The sequence below is a fragment of the Heterodontus francisci genome, chromosome 4 (assembly GCF_036365525.1).
Source record: "Heterodontus francisci isolate sHetFra1 chromosome 4, sHetFra1.hap1, whole genome shotgun sequence".
In the NCBI taxonomy this organism is placed as follows: domain Eukaryota; kingdom Metazoa; phylum Chordata; class Chondrichthyes; order Heterodontiformes; family Heterodontidae; genus Heterodontus; species Heterodontus francisci.
Genome location: NC_090374.1, coordinates 45,256,477 through 45,276,911, shown reverse-complemented (window position 1 = coordinate 45,276,911; position 20,435 = coordinate 45,256,477). Strand labels below are relative to the sequence as shown.

At 44.4% G+C, this 20,435-nt stretch overlaps 1 protein-coding gene across 1 annotated transcript in view; it reads right to left on the bottom strand.

Annotated features, from left to right (window-relative positions):
- Positions 1-18,398, bottom strand: part of kgd4 (alpha-ketoglutarate dehydrogenase subunit 4) — a 40,485-nt gene extending 22,087 nt beyond the window's left edge. Inside the window, exon 1 of the mRNA XM_068028803.1 lies at positions 18,290-18,398. Coding sequence (XP_067884904.1) covers positions 18,290-18,340 — 51 coding nt within the window. The 5' untranslated portion in view covers positions 18,341-18,398. The remainder of the gene's footprint in view (positions 1-18,289) is intronic.
- Between the last annotated feature and the right edge of the window lie 2,037 nt (positions 18,399-20,435).

Below are 20,435 nucleotides of genomic sequence, written 5' to 3'. Positions count from 1 at the left end.
ATATCAATGAAGGGAAAAAGAAAAAGGGAGGAAAGGGAAAGAGTGCACTTTCCAGAAGGAGGAGGAGGAGGCTTGGATTAACTCGGGGGTGACCTAGTATACCCAGTGAAGGCATGGCGAGTGAGAAAGCTACCCCTAGCTCAGGACCATGTGCTGAGCTCTTAAAGTTCTCCCAGTTGATTCCAAAATTCAACGAGGGGGATGTGGAAACATTTTTTGTCACTTTTGAAAAGCTTGCAAGCCAGCTGAAATGGCCGGCCGAGAGCTGGACGATGTTGTTACAAAGCAAGCTAACAGAAAAAGCCCAATAGGTTTAATCGCTGTTGCCAGATGAAAGTTCATCAGATTATGAACTGGCTAAAAATGCTATCCTCAGGGCATATGAGCTAGTATTGGAAGCGTACCGCTAGAAATTCCGAACCCTCCGGAAGCAGCCTGACCAAACTTACCTCAAGTTTGATCGAGTTAAGCAGCTTGCTTTCAACCAGTGGATAAGGGCACTTAAGGTACAGCCCACATATGAAAACCACAGAGGGGTGAGATCCTTAGAGGAATTTAAAAACTCACTTCCCCTTGCTATTAAAAGTCCACTTTGAGGAACAAAGGGTTCAAATAGCCAGGCAAGCCGCAATCCTGGCTGATGAATTTACCTTTGTACCCAAGTCCTTACCACAAAGGAAACCATTCCTCAGTCACCTCCCCCCCCCCCCCACCCCCAATAACCCCGAAAAGGATAAAAGGGGAGAGGGTGATAGGAGCCCGAGCAGCCCTGGGCGAGAAAGGAAGATTGGAAACAGAGGGCCCTCAAGCCAAAAAAGACAATACTGAGAGCAGAAGTGAGACCTGAAGACCTGTGTATTTCCACTGTAACAAGGCAGGGCACCTTTGAACTGACTGCTGGAAATTACGGGGAAAACTTGTAGGATTAATCAAGGCACACCAGACCAGTGCAGGAGAAAGGGCCCTGATGGAAAGCACAGCAGAGCAGGCTGTGGCTTTAGCTGCAGCAGTAAGACCCAGTAAACATACTGCTGTGGACATGGGAAAATTTAACAAAATCCCTGAAGGTTATCAGGATTGTGTCCCAAGGAAAAGTAACCCCATACCCCTTAAGTGAGGCAAGCAAGCTCAGTCATACTCAGGGATACAGGGGCCATCCAATGCCTTCTGCTGGGAAAAGGCATGACTTTTCCCCCAGACAGTGCAGTGAATGCTAGAGTGTTAGTGAATGGTATGCCTTTTATACTGGGTGCACCTGGACTGTGACCTAGCTTCAGGACCGGTAATAGTGGGGATTGTTCCTAGTTTGCCTGTGGACGGGGTCCTGGGTAATGATCTGGTGGGATCGAAAGTGGTAGCTTCCCCAATGGTTTTAGAAACCCCGAAAGAGGTCAGGGAGACAGAACAATTGCAGAAGGTCCCCAGCATTTTCCCTGATTGTGTGGTGACTCGGTCCATGGTCAAACAAGCTCCATCAGAGGAGGCTGAACTGGCACTGCAGACCAATGATCTTACTATCTGTTTGTTTGGGAACTTAGAGGACCCAAAAGATGGGTTAGACAGATCTTCCCTAGTTAAGGCTCAGCAAACCGACCCAGTATTAAAGAAGTTAGCACAGACTGCCCAAACGGAAACTGAAGAGAGTCCCAGAGTGCTATTTTAAAAATGGGGTGATGAGGAAGTGGAAACCTCCTCACAGACCTGCGGATGAAGAGCAGACAGTGGTGCCGAGGTACCGTAAAGAAATATTAAGAATGGCCCACGAGCTTCGAATGGCTGGACATGTCGGTGTACGAAAAACCCAAGCCCGCATAAAACAGCATTTTGACTAGAGAAAACTCCACAAAGATGGGTTGAGTTCTGTAAAACTTGCCACATGTCCCAGGTTATGGGGAAGCCTGAACCTGCAATAAAATTTGCACCCCAATTCCCATACTGGCTTTGGGGAACCCCTCAGAGTGCTAGTAAAAACAAAAGGGGACAGACAAGCACAGGTCTGTCAGACAGCTAGGGAGGAAGGAAGCGAAAAGGACAGTGAGGACAGGTTAGCGGAGGGCTGGGAGGATTCCCAAATGGAACCCCCTACTGTCCAGTTAGCAAACCCTGAAATGTTGGATAAATTAGATCCCACACTCTCCCACATAAATGCAGGCCAAAGAGGAACTCGATAGATCAAGACAGCTAACAGCATTTACAGAAACCTGCAGAGACAAGGAAAGTTCCCAAAAAAGGCAAACCCAACATGGAGGGCAATGAAAGTTGTCCTGACACCAGCGAGTAGGAATGTCCCAGAGGAAATGGGGCAGATTAGCAAAGAGACCCTCCCCACAGTAAAGGGAAAAGGGAAGGAAAAATGTCCTGATGTAAACAGCACTTATGTGACTCACCTTCCTTTCCTTTTTGGCCTCCTTGTTGAGAGACAATGGGTAAGCGCCTAGAGGTGGTCAGTGGTTTGTGCAGCAGCACCTGGAGTGGCTATAAAAGGCCAATTCTAGAGTGACAGACTCTTCCACAGGCGCTGCAGGTAAAAGTTGGTTGTCGGGTCTGTTACACAGTTGGCTCTCTCCTTACACTGCTGTCTCTTTTCCTGCCAACCGCTGAATCTCTTCGACTTGCCTCTCTTCAGCCCCACCTTTATAGCTGTCTGCCAACTCTGGCGATCGCTGGCAACTGGCTCCCACGACTTGTGGTCAATGTCGCAAGACTTCATGTCGCGTTTGCAAATGTCTTTAAAAGCAGAGACATGGACAGCTGGTGGGTCTGATACCAGTGATGAGCTCACTATACAATGCATCCTTGGGGATCCTGCCATCTTCCATGCGGTTCACATGGCCAAGCCATCTCAAGCGCCGCTGGCTCAGTAGGGCGCACATGTTGGGGATTTTGGCTGCCTCGAGGACTTCTGCATTGGAGATACGGTCCTGCCACCTGATGCCAAAGATTCTCCGGAGACAGCATAGATGGAATGCGTTGAGACGTCGCTCTTGGCTGACATTCGTTGTCCAGGTCTCGCTGCCATAGAGCAAGATATTGAGGACACAGGCTTCAAACACTCAGACTTTTGTGTTCCATGTCAGTGCGCCATTTTCCCACACCCTCTTGGCCAGTCTGGACATAGCAGCAGATGCCTTTTCCATGCACTTGTTGACTCACCAGAAAACCAAACTGAAGAGGAATTGAAGCCCAAGATCAGCCATGATCGTACTGAATGGCGAAGCAAGCTCAATGGGCCAGATGGTCTTCCTCTACTCCTATTTCTTTTGTTCTCATGGCCGCAACGATCAGGGTCCAAGCCCAAAGCTGATCAAACCCAACAATTTCAATTCAGAATTCAGCAAGAACAAGGGCACAGAGGAGATCTCAGACACCTCACAAGGGCTGAGAACTAATTTATTACGCACTACCACTATAGGGAGAAAAATTATCAAGGTACTGGAACCTGAATGGTTAAAGCCATGTATTGCAAAAGCAGCAGTAGAGGGGTTAAAGAACTTGCCTTAAACAATAATGAAAATTTGCAGCCTCCAAGCTTTACCACACCACATGTTTATTGAGATGCACATCCCCAGGGTATTACAAATTGATAGAGAAACTTAAATCCTATTTGACAACACATTACCATGCCAGACAAACTCCAAAAAAATTAAATCACCACAGCTGTTGCCGACAAAGCCAGCTGCAGAAGTTCTAATATTAGAGAGTGAATTTGAGGAGCGAGTGAGAATGAATGTGTTTTCCTTTTCCACCCCCTTTAAAATGAAGTGTTTCTATAATCACATTTCATTCCGCGTGGAACGGAGGCGTCAAGAAAACCCCATATGCCAAAAGACATATTAATTTCATCGGTTTAAGAGGTTTCCATTTTTTGTTAAAACTTGAGAATCTATATTTTTAAAAACTGAAAAGGATTTCATGGACATTGAACTTTGTGGGGCTTTTTTTTTAAAACAAAAAGTTGATCAGTAAACAATTACTGGAAAGCATGTGATTTCAAGTAAACACAACAGGGCTATTCTAACCTGAAGGGACAGATATCTACAAGGGAACGACAGACCACAATATATAACCCTCACAGGATTGTTCCTGAACTGTTAAGTTTCATTTGGAACTAAGAGAGGCAGTTGGAGATCTGCGTATTGACCTATCAGGAGATCAGAAGAAAATCCAGACCACTGTGACCTCTGTTTGAAGAATCCCTGCTCTTGAAAAGCAAATCCTATATCAAGTTGTACTGTTGACTCCTGTATTTTGAAGAAATCCTGAATGTTTGCAGAAACCTTGCATCTTTAAAAAAGGACTTTGTATTGAATGTGAGAGAACAAAGAAAATTACAGCACAGGAACAGGCCCTTCAGCCCTCCAAGCCTGCGCTGATCCAGATCCTCTATTCTAAACATGTCGCCTATTTTCTAAGGGTCTGTATCTCTTTGCTTCCTGCCCATTCATGCATCTGTCTAGATACATCTTAAAAGACACTATCGTGCCCGCGTCTACCACCTCCGCTGGCAACGCGTTCCAGGCACCCACCACCCTCTGCGTAAAGAACTTTCCACGCATATCCCCCCTAAACTTTTCCCCTCTCACTTTGAACTCGTGACGCCGAGTAATTGAATCCCCCACTCTGGGAAAAAGCTTCTTGCTATCCACCCTGTCTATACCTCTCATGATTTTGTACACCTCAATCAGGTCCCCCCCTCAACCTCCGTCTTTCTAATGAAAATAATCCTAATCTACTCAACCTCTCTTCATAGCTAGCGCCCTCCATACCAGGCAACATCCTGGTGAACCTCCTCTGCACCCTCTCCAAAGCATCCACATCCTTTTGGTAATGTGGCGACCAGAACTGCACGCAGTATTCCAAATGTGGCTGAACCAAAGTCTTATACAACTGTAACATGACCTGCCAACTCTTGTACTCAATACCCCGTCCGATGAAGGAAAGCATGCCGTATGCCTTCTTGACCACTCTATTGACCTGCGTTGCCACTTTCAGGGAACAATGGATCTGAACACCCAAATCTCTCTGTATATCAATTTTCCCCAGGACTTTTCCATTTACTGTATAGTTCACTCTTGAATTGGATCTTCCAAAATGCATCACCTCGCATTTGCCCTGATTGAACTCCATCTGCCATTTCTCTGCCCAACTCTCCAATCTATCTATATTCTGCTGTATTCTCTGACAGTCCCCTTCACTATCTGCTACTCCACCGATCTTAGTGTCGTCTGCAAACTTGCTAATCAGACCACCTATACTTTCCTCCAAATCATTTATGTATATCACAAACAGTGGTCCCAGCACAGATCCCTATGGAACACCACTGGTCACACGTCTCCATTTTGAGAAACTCCCTTCCACTGCTACTCTCCGTCTCCTGTTGCCCAGCCAGTTCTTTATCCATCTAGCTAGTACACCCTGGATCCCATGAGACTTCACTTTCTCCACCAGCCTACCATGGGGAACCTCATCAAACGCCTTACTGAAGTCCATGTATATGACATCTACAGCCCTTCCCTCATCAATCAACTTTGTCACTTCCTCAAAGAATTCTATTAAGTTGGTAAGACATGACCTTCCCTGCACAAAACCATGTTGCCCATCACCGATAAGCCCATTTTCTTCCAAATGGGAATAGATCCTATCCCTCAGTATCTTCTCCAGCAGCTTCCCTACCACTGACGTCAGGCTCACCGGTGTATAATTACCTGGATTTTCCCTGCTACCCTTCTTAAACAAGGGGACAACATTAGCAATTCTCCAGTCCTCCGGGACCTCACCCATGTTTCAGGATGCTGCAAAAATATCTGTTAAGGCCCCAACTATTTCCTCTCTCGCTTCCCTCAGTAACCTGGGATAGATCCCATCCGGACCTGGGGACTTGTCCACCTTAATGCCTTTTAGAATACCCAACACTTCCTCCCTCCTTATGCCGACTTGACCTAGAGTAATCAAACATCTGTTCCTAACCTCAACATCCGTCATGCCCCTCTCCTCGGTGAATACCGATGCAAAGTACTCGTTTAGAATCTCACCCATTTTCTCTGACTCCACGCATAACTTTCCTCCTTTGCCCTTGAGTGGGCCAATCCTTTCTCTAGTTACCCTCTTGCTCCTTATATATGAATAAAAGGCTTTGGGATTTTCCTTAACCCTGTTTGCTAAAGATATTTCATGACCCCTTTTAGCCCTCTTGATTCCTCGTTTCAGATTGGTCCTACATTCCCAATATTTTTTCAAAGCTTTGTCTTTCTTCAGCTTCCTAGACCTTACGTATGCTTCCTTTTTCCTCTTAGCTAGTCTCACAATTTCACCTGTCATCCATGGTTCCCTAATCTTGCCATTTCTATCCCTCATTTTCACAGGAACATGTCTCTCCTGCACGCTAATCAACCTCTCTTTAAAAGCCTCCCACATATCAAATGTGGATTTATCTTCAAACAGCTGCTCCCAATCTACATTCCCCAGCTCCTGCCGAATTTTGGTATAGTTGGCCTTCCCCCAATTTAGCACTCTTCCTTTAGGACCACTCTCGTCTTTGTCCATGAGTATTCTAAAACTTACGGAATTGTGATCACTATTCCCAAAGTAGTCCCCTACTGAAACTTCAACCACCTGGCCGGGCTCATTCCCCAACACCAGGTCCAGTATGGCCCCTTCCCGAGTTGGACTATTTACATACTGCTCTAGAAAACCCTCCTGCATGCTCCTTACAAATTCTGCTCCATCTAGACCTCTAACACTAAGTGAATCCCAGTCAATGTTGGGAAAATTCAAATCTCCTATCACCACCACCCTGTTGCTCCTACATCTTTCCAAAATCTGTTTACATATTTGTACCTCTATCTCACGCTCGTTGTTGGGAGGCCTGTAGTACAGCCCCAACATTGTTACCGCACCCTTCCTATTTCTGAGTTCTGCCCATATTGCCTCACTGCTCGAGTCCTCCATAGTGCCCTCCTTCAGCACAGCTGTGATATCCTCTTTGACCAGTAATGCAACTCCTCCACCTTTGTTACTGTACATCTGATGGAAGATCTGTGTGAAGCCTTTCATAGTTGAATTTCTTTGAATGCCTATCCAAACAGACTGTTCATCAACATCGCCTGGTAAGATTCCTAGTGGCTGTGACCTATTTGTCTTTGGGACACATCGCCAAAACAAAGGACTCCTTTTCATATCTTCAAGTTTTTTTTTTTATTCTTTCTATTCCTTTGTAACAGATGTAAACAAAATTTTTCCCCCCGGTTAATCAGTTGTACAGGCAAGTGCGTGTGAGGGCTAGAATAAAAGGGGCTTTAATGTTTCAATTCACGCATATGTTTACTTCATTATTGGTCAAGACTTGGTTTATAATAAACAGATAAATTTTGTTGTTTATTAAAGAAACCTGGTTGGTGTGCTTCATTCTGGGGACAAATAATCTAATTGACTATTTTGGTAAGTGGGAAAATTTATTGATATATTGTGACTTGTGGTGAAATGGGACTGAATTAACAGTGCACTCCTCCATCCTCAGTTGTAACAGGTTGGAAACTTACATTAGACTTTTAAATGGAAAAAAATCCTACAGTTAACTTTTTTTAAAAAAACTAGCAGCCAAGATGGCCACTGCAACTTGCATCTGAAATTGAACTGGAGACAAAAGTCTAACAAGAAGCCCAGCCAGAACAGTGCTTTGGTTAACTGAGTAGATCAAGCAGATCATCCTCGTTAGCAGGACAGTCAAAGCTATCTTGAGGCACTCATAAGTGGAGACATCCCTCCAGGGAATTAAACACCAACAACTTCACCAGAAAGAGATTTTGGGTTTTAGACTTTAAACCAGATTAAAAACAAAGGTGATTGAGAGAATCATGTAACTGTCTGTCCATCTCTGGAAAAACTAGGAGTTTTGTTACACTCACAAAGACAAGCAGTAACTGAGTGTGCAACAGCAGAGAAAGCTGCGTGCTTCCCTTTCTTTCTCTCTCTCTCCCTCCAAAAAACATCAAGTTTGGAAACTGTCTGCAATTGTGGACTCTCCAAGCCTACAGACTGCTACAGACAGATACCAAGGGAAGAGAGCAGACTACAGTTCTGCCTGCAAGGAGAGCCTCGAGCCAAGCGGACCAATCACAATGTGCACTTTGACCAGTCGAGGACTTCAAGAATACAGCTTCAGCCGAAAGGCTACCGGATCATCCACTTCACAGACTGTGTATTTAAGTTCCATTTATTATGGACTTTATCCAACCACCAAATCTATCGTTCCCTCTGTAATCTATTTGTGTGCGTGAATGTGTGGCATATTTTTAAATTGCGATTAGAGTTTTAAGTATAATAAACTTACCTCTTTCTTGCTTAATCTCAAGAAAACCTGTCTGGTTCTTTCACAAGCACATTAAAGGGAAAATGTAAAACATTCACTGAGGTGGTAAGCACAACCACTGTTTGAAAAAGGAATAAACCTTGTTGCGGGCAAATAAGAGGAAGGACGAGAGGGGAGCCTGAGAACCCCTCTTCACCTGGCCGTAACACGAGACATAGTCAAGATGCACTTGGGCGCAGATTGATATGAAAGACTTACATTTATATTGTGCCTTTCATAATCAGCAGGCATCCCAAAGTGCTTTACAGCCAATGAGGGTCCCTTTGAAGTGTAGTCATACTTGCACTGTAGGAAACGTGACAGCCAACTTGCACACAGCAAGCTCCCACAAACAGCAATGTGATAATGATCAGATAATCTGTTTTTGTGATGCTCATTGATGGATGAATATTAACCAGGACACCAGGGATAACCCCCCTGCTTTTCTTCAAAAGCATCATGGGATCTTTTGCAACCACCAGGAAGGGCAGACAGAGTCCCAATTCAACATCTGAGAGATGGCACCTCAGACAGGTCAGTACTCCCTCTGTCCAGCACTGGAACAAAGAACAAAGAACAGTACAGCACAGGAACAGGCCATTCGGCCCTCCAAGCCTGCACCGATCTTGATGCCTGCCGAAACTAACACCTTCTGCACTTCCGGGGCCCATATCCCTCTATTCCCTTCCTATTCATATATCTGTCAAGATGTCTCTTAAACGTCGCTATTGTATCTGCTTCCACCACCTCCCCTGGCAGCAAGTTCCAGGCACTCACCACCCTCTGTGTAAAAAACTTGCCTCGCACATCCCCTCTAAACTTTGCCCCTCGCACCTTAAACCTATGTCCCCTAGTAATTGACTCTTCCACCCTGGGAAAAAGCTTCTGACTATCCACTCTGTCCAAGCCGCTCATAACTTTGTAAACCTCTATCATGTCGCCCCTCCACCTCCGCCGTTCCAGTGAAAACAGAGTGTCAGCCTTTTGATTTTTGTGCTCAAGTCCTGGAGTGGGACTTGAATCCACAATCCTCTGACTCAGAGGCGACAATGCAACCAATGAGCGACAGTGAGAAATGTGTGAGCAGTATCAGCTCTGTGCTGAATGAAGAAATGAAGTGAAAGAAACTGGCAGGAGAAGTAAAGGAAGATAAATAAAAATAGGCATATGTGGATAGTAATTTAATTTTGATTGAATAAAAGTGGCACAAGTGAACCAGGTTAAGCTATTATTTTCTTCGGGGGCTGTTATGTAGAGCACATTCTCTTTTGTCAGCTGGACGCTTTGATACATATGGAAAGCTAATGAATGCTATGTTTGCAGACAGATAATCAGAAAACTGCAGAGTTTCTGTTTCATAGTATGAAATACATTTATTTGGAGCTCAGTGGAAGGACAGAAGGAAAGTAAAGGAATGAATTTGCATTTATGTAATACCTTTCTTGATATCCAGCCTTTTATGGGTAAATTAAGCTTGTTTGCAACATTACAACAATGATTCCATGTCAAACTTGGTACCCAATCTACACACAGCACAATCCCATTATCTGGTCATCATCTCAGTGCTGTTCATTTGTTTGTGATGCTGGTTCAGGGATAAATATTGGTTAGGGCACTTGGAAAACTCCTGCTCTCTCTGAATGGCACCATGATATTGTTTACATCCATCTGAGCAGGCAGACAGGGCTCAGATTAACAACTTAGCTAAAAGACAGCATCTCCAACTTTGCAGCACTACGTCAGTACTGCTTTGAAATGCCAGCCTGGATTACATGCTCCAGTCTTGGAGTGGAGTTTGAATTCACAACTTTCTGATTCGGAGGCAAGAGTGCTATTGCCGAGACAAGCCAGACACATCCTAATTAAGAATGCCAAACCCAGTGATAAATCTATTCTTGTAGATTTCTTTGACCAGCCAACCTGGCTCACTAATCAGCGCTATTAATTAGGAATAATGCAAACTTGCCTGGCTTAGATACTGGATTGTTGAAGCTGCTCCAGAGACAGACACTGTTGTGGTAGAATAATCAGCCCATCATGTCTTTATAAAATTGCACAGTTGACAGTACAACTTGAATAACATGACCTATTGACGTGTACAACAAATTGCTGGTGGCACGCCCATATGACTCAGTCGCCCTCCAGTAAGTAGCCGGGGAAGGGGGTGGGGGGGGGGGGGGGGAAGGGTGTTAATGATCTGGCTACTGAGGCTCAGACTCGCTACACCTCACTTTTTTCCTCTCAACGCTTTGTCTTTAATGGTCTCGCAGAATAACAGAATTGTTACAGCACAGGAGGTGGTAATTCAGGCCATCATGTCTGCCCTGGCTCTCCAAATGAGCAATTCACCTAGTGCCATTTCCCCGCCTTCTCCCCATAACCCTGCACATTATTCCTTTTCAGATAACAGTCCAATTCTGTTTTGAATGCTTCAATTGAAACTGTCTCCACCATACTCAGGCAGTGCATTCCAGACCTTAACTACTCGCTGCATGAAAAAGTTTTTCCACATGACACTTTTACTTCTTTTACCAATTACGTTAAATCTGTGCCTTCTCATTCTTGATCCTTTCACAAGTAGGAAGTTTCTCCCTATCTACTCTGCCAAGACACCTAGTGATTTTGAATACCTCTATCAAATCACTTCTCAACCTTCTCTTTTCTCAGGAAAACATTCCCAACTTACATATGAACATATGAATTAGGAGCAAAAGCAGGCCACTCAGCTCTTTGAGCCTGCTCCGCCTTTCAATATCATGGCTGATCTGATTGTAACCTCAACTCCACATTCCTGCCTACCTCCGATAACCTTTCACCCCTTTGCTTATCAAGAACCTATCTACCTCTGCCTTAAAAACATTCAAAGATTCTGCTTCCACCTCCTTTTGAGAAAGTGTTCCAAAAGACTCACGACCCTCAGAAAATATTTCTCCTCATCTCTGTCTTAAATGGGCGATGTCTTTTTTTAAAATAGCGACCCCTAGTTCTAGATTCTCCCACAAGAGGAAACATCCTTTCCACATCCACCCGGTCAAGACGCCTCGGAATCTTATGTTTTAATCAAGTTGCCTCTTACTCTTCTAAACTCAAATGGATACAAGCCTAGCCTGTCCAACCTTTCCTCATAAGACAACCTGCCCATTCCAGGTATTAGTCTGGTAAACCTTCTCTGAAATGCTTCCAATGCATTTACATCCTTCCTTAACTAAGGAGACCAATACTGTACACAGTATGTCGTCTCACCAATGCCCTGTATAGCTGAAGCATAACCTCCCTACTTTTGTATTCAATTCCCTTCACTGTAAACGATAACATTCTACAGCCTTCCTAATTACTTGCTGTACCTGCATACTAACCTTTTGTGATTCATGCACCCTCTGCATCGGAGCTCTGCAATCTCTCACCATTTAGATAATATGCTTTTTTATTCTTCCTGCCAAAATGGGCAATTTCACATTTTTCCACATTATATTCCATTTACCAGATCTTTGCCCACTCACTTAACCTAGCTAAATCCCTTTGTAGCCTCATTTCTTCTTCACAACCTACTTTCCTATCTATCTTTGTCTCATCAGAAAATTTAGCAACCATACCTTTGGTCCATTCTTCCAAGTCATTTATATAAATTGTAAAAAGTACCGATTCCTTGTGGCACACCACTCGTTACATCTTGCCAACCAGAAAATGACCCATTTATGCCTACTCTGTTTCCAGTTAGCTAGCCAATCTTCTAGCCATGCCCAAATGTTAACCCCTACACCATGAGCTTTTATTTTCCACAAAAACCTTTGATATGATATCTTATCAAATGCCTTCTGGAAATCTCAGTACATCACCGATTCCCCTTCATCCACAGCACATGGTACTTCTTCAAAGAACTCCAATAAATTGGCTAAACATGATTTCCCTTTCACAAAACCATGTTGACTCTGCCTGATTACCTTGAATGTTTCAAAGTGCCCTGCTATAACATCTTTCATAATCACTTCTAACATTTACCCTAAGACAGATGTTAAGCTAACTGGCCTGTAGTTTCCTGCTTTCTGAATAAAGGAATTACATTCACGATTTTCCAATCTAATGGAAGCTTCCCCAAATCTAGGGAATTTTGGAAAATTAAAACCAATGCATCAACTATCTCACTAGCCACTTCTTTTAAGAAACTAGGATAAAGTCCATCAGGGCCCAGGGACTTGTCAGCCCGCAGCGCTAACAATTTGCTCAGTACTACTTCCCTCGTGATCGTAATTTTCTTGTTCCTCCCTCCCTTCCATTTCCTGATTCATAGCTATTTCTGGATGTTGCTTGTATCCTCAATAGTGATGACCGAAGCAAAATACCTATTCAATTCATCTGCCATCTTCTTATTTTCCCTTATTAATTCCCCAGTCTCACTTACTATAGAACCAATGCTCACTTTGTTAACTCTTTTTTAAAAATATCTATAGAAACTCTTACTGTCTTTATATTTCTCACCAGTTTTCTCATACTCTAATTTTTCCCTCCTCATTAATCTTTGTCACTTTTTGCTGCTTTTTATATTCTGTCCAATCTTCTGACCTGCCACCCTCTTCTGCACAATTATATGTTTTTTCTTTAAGTTTGATACTTCTCCAATCTATGTTCATAACTGAATTTCCTCAGGAACCATTCTCATGAATCTTTTCTGCATTTTCTTCAATGCTTTCACATCTTTCCTAAAGTGCATCACCCAGAACTGGACACAATACTCCAGCTGAGGCCGAACTATTAGCTTATACAAGTTCAACATAACCTCCTTGCTCTTGTATTCTATGCCCCTATTAATAAAGCCTATAATACTATACTGTAGAGTTTTTTTTTTAATTAGTGTAATTTAATTACTAGTAATTACTTTTTTTTTTATATATTAAGCACTGGTTTTTAGAGAATCAAGGCCCCTAGTGTAAGTAATCTCAAACTTTTGAGTAAGTTAAGTGTAAGTCATGGCAGGGCAGCTCGGCAGTGTGGAGTGCTCCTCCTGTGCAATATGGCAAGTCAGTGACACTTCCAGTGTCCAGGGCGAACACGAGTGCAGGATGTGTCTCCAGCTACAGCTACTTGAAATCTGCATTTCGGATCTGGAGTAGCAGCTGCGGACACTGTGGACCATCCACGAGGCTGAGATCATTGTGGATAGCACGTACAGGGAGGTGGTCACACCACAGGTAAAGACTGCTCAAGCAGAAAGGGAATGTGTGACCGCCAGGCAGAGTAGAAGAGCTAGGCAGGTAGTGCAGGATGCCCCTGGGTCCATCTCCCTATTTAACAGATTTTCCACTTTGGTTACTGTTGGGGGAGATAGCTTCTGAGGGGAATGCAGCAAGAGCCAAGTCTGTGGTACCAAGTCTGTGGCATCATGGGTGGCTCAGCTGCACAGGAGGGGTGGAAAAAAAGAGTGGGATAGCTATAGTGATAGGGGATTCTACCGTAAGCGGTGCAGAAAGCAGTTTCTGTGGCTGCAAACGTGTCTCCAGGATGGTATGGGATTAATGTAGGACTAGTATAAATGGGTGGTTGACGGTCGGCACAGACTCGGTGGGCTGAAGGGCCTGTTTCAGTGCTGTATCTCTCTATGACTATGTATGTTGCCTCTCTGGTGCTCAGGTCAAAGATGTCACAGAGCAGCTGCAGGACATTCTGAAGGGGGAGGGCAAACAGTCAGAGGTCATAGTTCACATTGGTACGAATGACATAGGTAGAAAGAGGGATGAGGTCCTGCAACAAGAATTTAGGGAGCGAAGTAGCTCTGGATTACTCCCACTGCCATTTGCTAGTGAGTATAGGAATAGGAGGATAGAGCAGATGAATGTGTGGCTGAAGATATGGTGCAGGAGGGAGGACTTTAGTTTCCTGAATCACTGGGTCTGTTTTGGGCGAAGGTGGGACCTGTACAAATTGGACGGGTTCCACTTGAACCGGAACAGGACCAACATCCTGACTGGGAGGTTTGCTAGGGCTGCTGGTGGGGTGGGGGGGGGTGGGGTGGGAGGGGATTTAAACTAATTTGGAAGGGGGACGGAATAGAGAGTGGAGGTACAGTAGGGGGTGATGCACAGCCAAATATAGAAGAGAAATTAAGTCAGTCTGGAAGGCAGAGCAAATATAGACCTGTTAAGGCACAAGCGAATAATGCAAGGCTGGATTGCATCGATTTTAATGCAAGGAGTCTTGCAAGTAAGGCAAATTAATTGAGGGCACTGTTTAACACGTGGGAATGATATTATTGCTATCACAGAGACATGGTTGAGGGAAGGGCAGGACTGGCAGCTCAATATTCCAGAGTACAGACTCTTCAGGCGTGACCAGGGGTGGCTGTAAAAGAGGAGGTGGCATTGCACTATTGATCAAGGAGTCAATTACTACAGTAAGGAGGGATGATCTCTTAGAGGGTTCCTCAAATGAGGCCCTATGGGTAGAACTTAACAAAAAGGGGCAATCACTTGGCTGGGAGTGAACTACAGGCCTCCAAATAGTCGGAGCGATAGAGGAACAGATACGTAGGCAAATCTCAGAGAGGTATAAAAATAATAAGGTAATAATAGGGGATTTCAACTTCCCCAACATTAACAGGGATAGTCTTAGTGCAAAAGGCTTAAAGGGGGCGGATTCTTAAAGTGCATCCAGGAGAGCTTTTTGAGCCAGCACAAAGGAAGTCCTACAAGAGAAGGGGCGGTACTGAACCTAATCCTGGGGAATGAAGCCAGACAATTGGTAGAAATGTCAGTGGGGGAGCATTTCGGGGATAGCGACCATAACTCTAAGATTTAAGGTAGCTATGGACAAAGGTGGACCAGAAATAAAGGTACTGAATTGGGGGAAGGCCGATTTCAATAATGATAAAACAGGATCTGGCCAAAGTGGACTGGGAGTAGCTACTTGTAGGAAAGTCTACATCAGACCAGTGGGAGTCATTCAAAAAAGGAAATAGCGAGAGTTCAGGTCTAACGTGTTCCCGTAAAGGTGAAGGGTAGGACCAACAAGTCGAGGGAACCCTGGATGTCAAGGGATATAGAGGACTGGATAAGCCAAAAAAAAAAAGAGGCTTATGGCAGATTCAGAGCACTGTAAACAGTGGACGCCCTACAGGAGTATAGAAAGTGTAGGGGGTGGTACTTAAAGTAATTAGGAAAGCGAAAAATGGGCATGAAAAAACACTGGTGGGCAAGATAAGGGAAAATCCCAAGGCATTTTATAAGTATATTAAGGGCAAGACGAAACCAGGGAAAGAGTAGGGCCCAATAGGGACTAAAGTGGCAATGTGTGTGTGGAGCCGGAGGACATAAGATTTTTTTTTATTCATTCATGGGATGTGGGCGTTGCAGGCCAGGCCAGCATTTATTGCCCATCCCTAATTGCCCTTGAACTGAGTGGCTTGCTAGGCCATTTCAAGGGCATGCAAGAGCCATTGCTGTGAATCTGGAGTCACACATAAGCCAGACAAGGTAAGGACAGCAGATCTCCTTCCCTAAAAGGACATTAGTGAACCAGATTGGTTTTTACAACAAATCGACAATGGTTTCATAGCCATCATTAGATCAGCTTTAAATTCCAGATTTATTAATTGAATTCAAATTCCACCTTCTGCTGTGGTGGGATTCGAACCCATGTCCTCAGAGCAATACCTGGGTCTCTGGGTTACTTGTCCAGTGACAATACCAGTACGCCATCGCCTCCCCGGTGAGGTTCTAAATGATTACTTTTCATCTGTGTTCACTATGGAGAAGGATGATGTAGGTGTAGAGATCAGGGAGAGGGATTCTGATATACTTAAATTAGCATTGTAAGGGAGGAGGTATTAGCGGTTTTAACAGGCTTAAAAGTGGATAAATCCCCAGGCCCAGATGAGATGTATCCCAGGCTGTTATGTGAGGCAAGGGAGGAGATAGCAGGGGCGCTGACACAAATTTTCAAATCCTCTCTGGCCACAGGAGAGGTGCCAGAGGACTGGAGGACAACAAATGTGGGACCATTATTCAAGAAGGGTAGCAGGGATAAACCTGGCTGGCGAAACTATCAGTGGTAGGGAAACTATTGGAAAAAATTCAGAGAGACAGGATTAATCTTCACTTGGAGAGGCAGGATGGCTTTGTCAGGGGGAGATCGTGTCTATCAAACTTGAATGAATTTTTCAAGGTGACGACGAGATGTGTACATGAGGGTAAAGCAGTAGATGTAACCTACATGGACTTCAGTAAGGCTTTTGATAAGGTCCCACATGGGAGATTGGTTAAGAAGGTAAGAGCCCATGGGATCCAGGGCAATTTGGCAAATTGGATCCAAAATTGGCTTAGAAGCAGGAGGCAGAGGGTGATGGTCGAGGGTTGTTTTTGCGATTGGAAGCTTGTGACCAGTGGGGTACCGCAGGGATCGGTGCTGGGACCCTTGCTGTTTGTAGTGTACATTAATGATTTAGATGTGAATATAGGAGGTATGAACAGTAAGTTCGCAGATGACACAAAAATTGGTGGTGTCGTCAATCGCGAGGAGGAAAGCCTTAGATTACAGGACAATATTGATGGGCTGGTAAGATGGGCAGAGGAGTGGCAAATGGAATTTAATCCTGAGAAGTGAGAGGTGATGTATTTTGACTAACAAGGCAAGGGAATATACAATGGATGGTAGGACCCTAGGAAATACAGAGGATCATAAGGACCTTGTGCACTTGTCCATAGACCACTGAAGGCAGCAGCACAGGTAGATAAGGTGGTTAGAAAGGCATTTAGAATACTTGCCTTTATTAGCCGAGGCATAGAATACAAGAGCAGGGAAATTATGATGGAGCTGTATAAAACACTAGTTAGGCCACAGCTGGAGTAATGTGTACAGTTCTGGTCATTTCACTATAGGAGGATGTAATTGCACTGGAGAGGGTGCAGAGGAGATTCACCAGGATATTGCCAGGGCTAGAGCATTTCAACTATGAACAGAGACTGGATAGGCACAGGTTGTTTTCCTTAGAGCAGAGAAGGCTAAGGGGGGACCTGATTGAGGTATACAAAATTATGAGGGGCATAGATAAGGTATATAGGAAGAAACTTTTTCCCTTAGCAGAGGTGTCAATAACCAGGGGGCATAGATTTAAGGTAAGGGGCAGGAAGTTTAAGAGAGGGTTTGAGGAATTTTTTTTTCCACCCAGAGGGTGATTGAAATCTGGAACACACTGCCAGAAAGGGTGGTAGAGGCAGGAATCCTCACAACATTTAAGAAGTATTTAGATGAGCACTTGAAAGACCATAGCATACAAGGCCACAGACCAAGTGTTGGAAAATGGGATTAGGATAGGTGCTTGATGGCCGGCAAGGACACGATGGGCCGAAGGACCCGTTACTGTGCTACATAACTCAATAACTCTATCTGCTTTATTAACCACTCTCTCAAGCTGTTCTGCACCTTCAATAACTTATGCACATATACACCTCGATCCCGCTGCTCCTGTACCCCCTTTATATTTGTACCTTTTAATTTATATTGTCTCTTCATATCTTCCTACCAAAATGAATCACTTCACATTTCTCCACATTGAACTTCATCTGCAGCTTGTCCACCCACTTGTCCACGTCCTTTTGAAGTTCCATACTATCTTCCTCACAGTTCACAATGCTTCCAAGTTCAACGTCATCTGCAAAGTTTGAAATTGTGCCCTATACACCAAGGTCTAGGTCATTCTCAGAAACTGCCGGATCGGCTAATAGACCAAGCCGCTGGAGAAACTGCGGGTTCTCGAACAATAAGCGAATCCCTTCACGAACAATCAGTTCCCTGTCCAAGGGCATGACCCCAGTAAAATACCACCCTCAAGCAAAGCACCGACACCCACCGCTGCTCCTCACATTCACTAAGTCCTAATCTGCTTTCCCTGTAAACAAGTGACCGAAACAGAGGACAGCAACATCATAAAAAAACTGCACTCTCCACTCTTACCTGAATGATCCGATTACCAGCCGCCATCTTACTTCCCCAGCTGTTCCCCATGCCGACGCTGTTTAATATTCACTTCCGGGTTGTAAGCTTGCGCAAGTCACAACAAGGCCGCACGTGCGTCATTGGCAGCACTTGAGTTCCAAAGAAGAGGCGGTCAGAATGCTGGGAAAGTAGTAACGGTCCAATGGGGAGGCGGGGCTAGATCATAGTGCGCGAGCTGCCGAATCCCGACCCAACACTTGGTTGTCAATCAGAACAGCTTCAGGGTTCAGTCAGTGTGCGCCCATATCGTCTGAACATGAGCGTTGTCAACCGTGGTTGGAGCTATTCCTGCAGCCTTGACCAAGTGACGTCGGCAAATGTTGTTGCATTTTACCTAATAAAGGTTGGGTCCCCCTCGCCAGTAAAAATATAGGCTTGCAGTTTACAACCAAAGACTTTTTAAGCGTAGCCACTGTTGTAAGGTAGGAAAGGCAACAGCCAATCTGTGCACAAGATCCAGCGATAAAGAAGAATTAGAATCATAAATGATGGAAATTACAGCACTGGTGGAGACCAGTTGGCCCTGGAGTCTGTGCAGTGCTGGTCCTTTCTCCAGTAACCCCATCACAGTCCGATTCTTTAAAATGATGTTCTGCTTCAATTTCCGTTTGTGGTGAAGAATCCTATAGTCTCAGTCCTCAGGTCAAAAACCTTCCTTCTACCGTGGTCTCTGTTTTCTTGTACCCTATTTGCCCCTACCAGTAAAAATCTTATTTCACTATTTACCCAAAGTGAATTCCCAGATTTCACTTACTCTCTCCTTTACTGGCCGTTCCTCTTTTGACACTGTGCAGGAAATGCTGGGATCCATGCCCACCCCAATTCCCCATCTTCGCCTCCCCCATCGCTAATCTCAGGTAAGGTAAGCATTTGGGGGATTCTAATTAACCAAATATGGACTGTGATGGGTGGCACAGTGGTTAGCACCGCAGCCTCACAGCTCCAGTGACCTGGGTTTGGTTCCGGGTACTGCCTGTGCAGAGTTTGCAAGTTCTCCCTGTGACCGCATGGGTTTCCTCCCACAGCCAAAGACTTGCAGGTTGATAAGTAAATTGGCCATTGTAAATTGCCCCTAGTGTAGGTAGGTGGTAGGAGAATGGTGGGGATGTGGTAGGGAATATGGGATTAATGTAGGATTAGTATAAATGGGTGGTTGTTGGTCGACACAGACTCAGTGGGCCGAAGGGCCTGTTTCAGTGCTGTATCTCTCTATGACTCTATGATAGTGGTATTGTAAAGGACAGTGAGGAGTAAGAGTTCCTATAGTGTGTTCAAGAAAATTTTCCACAACAGTATGGTTCTAGTCTAACGAGAAAGGAGGCACTGCTTGACCTGGTTCTTGGGAATGAGGTGGGCCAAGTAGAATAGTTAGGGGACAGTGATCATTGTATCATAAGGTTTAGGTTGGCAATGGAAAAGGACAAAGAACAATCCAGAGTAAAATTAATTAACTGGAGGAAAGCCAACTTCAACGGGGTAAGAACGAATCTGGGACAAATAAATTGGAGCCAAATATTGGCCGGAAAAACAGTAGTTAAACAATGAGCTGCCTTCAAAGAAGAGGTATTTCAGGCACAGTCAAGGTATATTTTTTCAAAAGAGAGAGGTAGGGTAAAGAAAGCCAGAGCTCCCTGGCTGACAAATGAGGTAGAAATTAAGATAAAGAAGAAAAATTGTGCTTATGGCAGATGTCAGGTTGAAAATACTATTAAGAACCAGGCTGAATATAGGTTCAGAGGAAAGTGTAAAAACAAATAAGAGAAGCAAAGAGAGAGTTTGAAAAGAGACTGGCAGCTAACATAAAAGGGAATTCTCAGTCTTCTAAATACATATAAATAGGAAAAGGGTGGTAAAAGGAGAAGTGGGGCCAATTAGGGACCAAAAAGGGGATTTACACACGGAGGCAGAAGGCATAGCTGAGGTATTAAATTAATACTTTGCATCTGTCTTTACCAAGGAAGATGATGCTACCCAGTACACAGTGAAAGAGGTAATTAATACACTTCTTTTCTTTGGCCTCCTTGTCTCGAGAGGTGGAGGTGGTCAGTGGTTTGTGAAGCAGCGCCTGGAGTGGCTGTAAAGGCCAATTCTAGAGTGACAGACT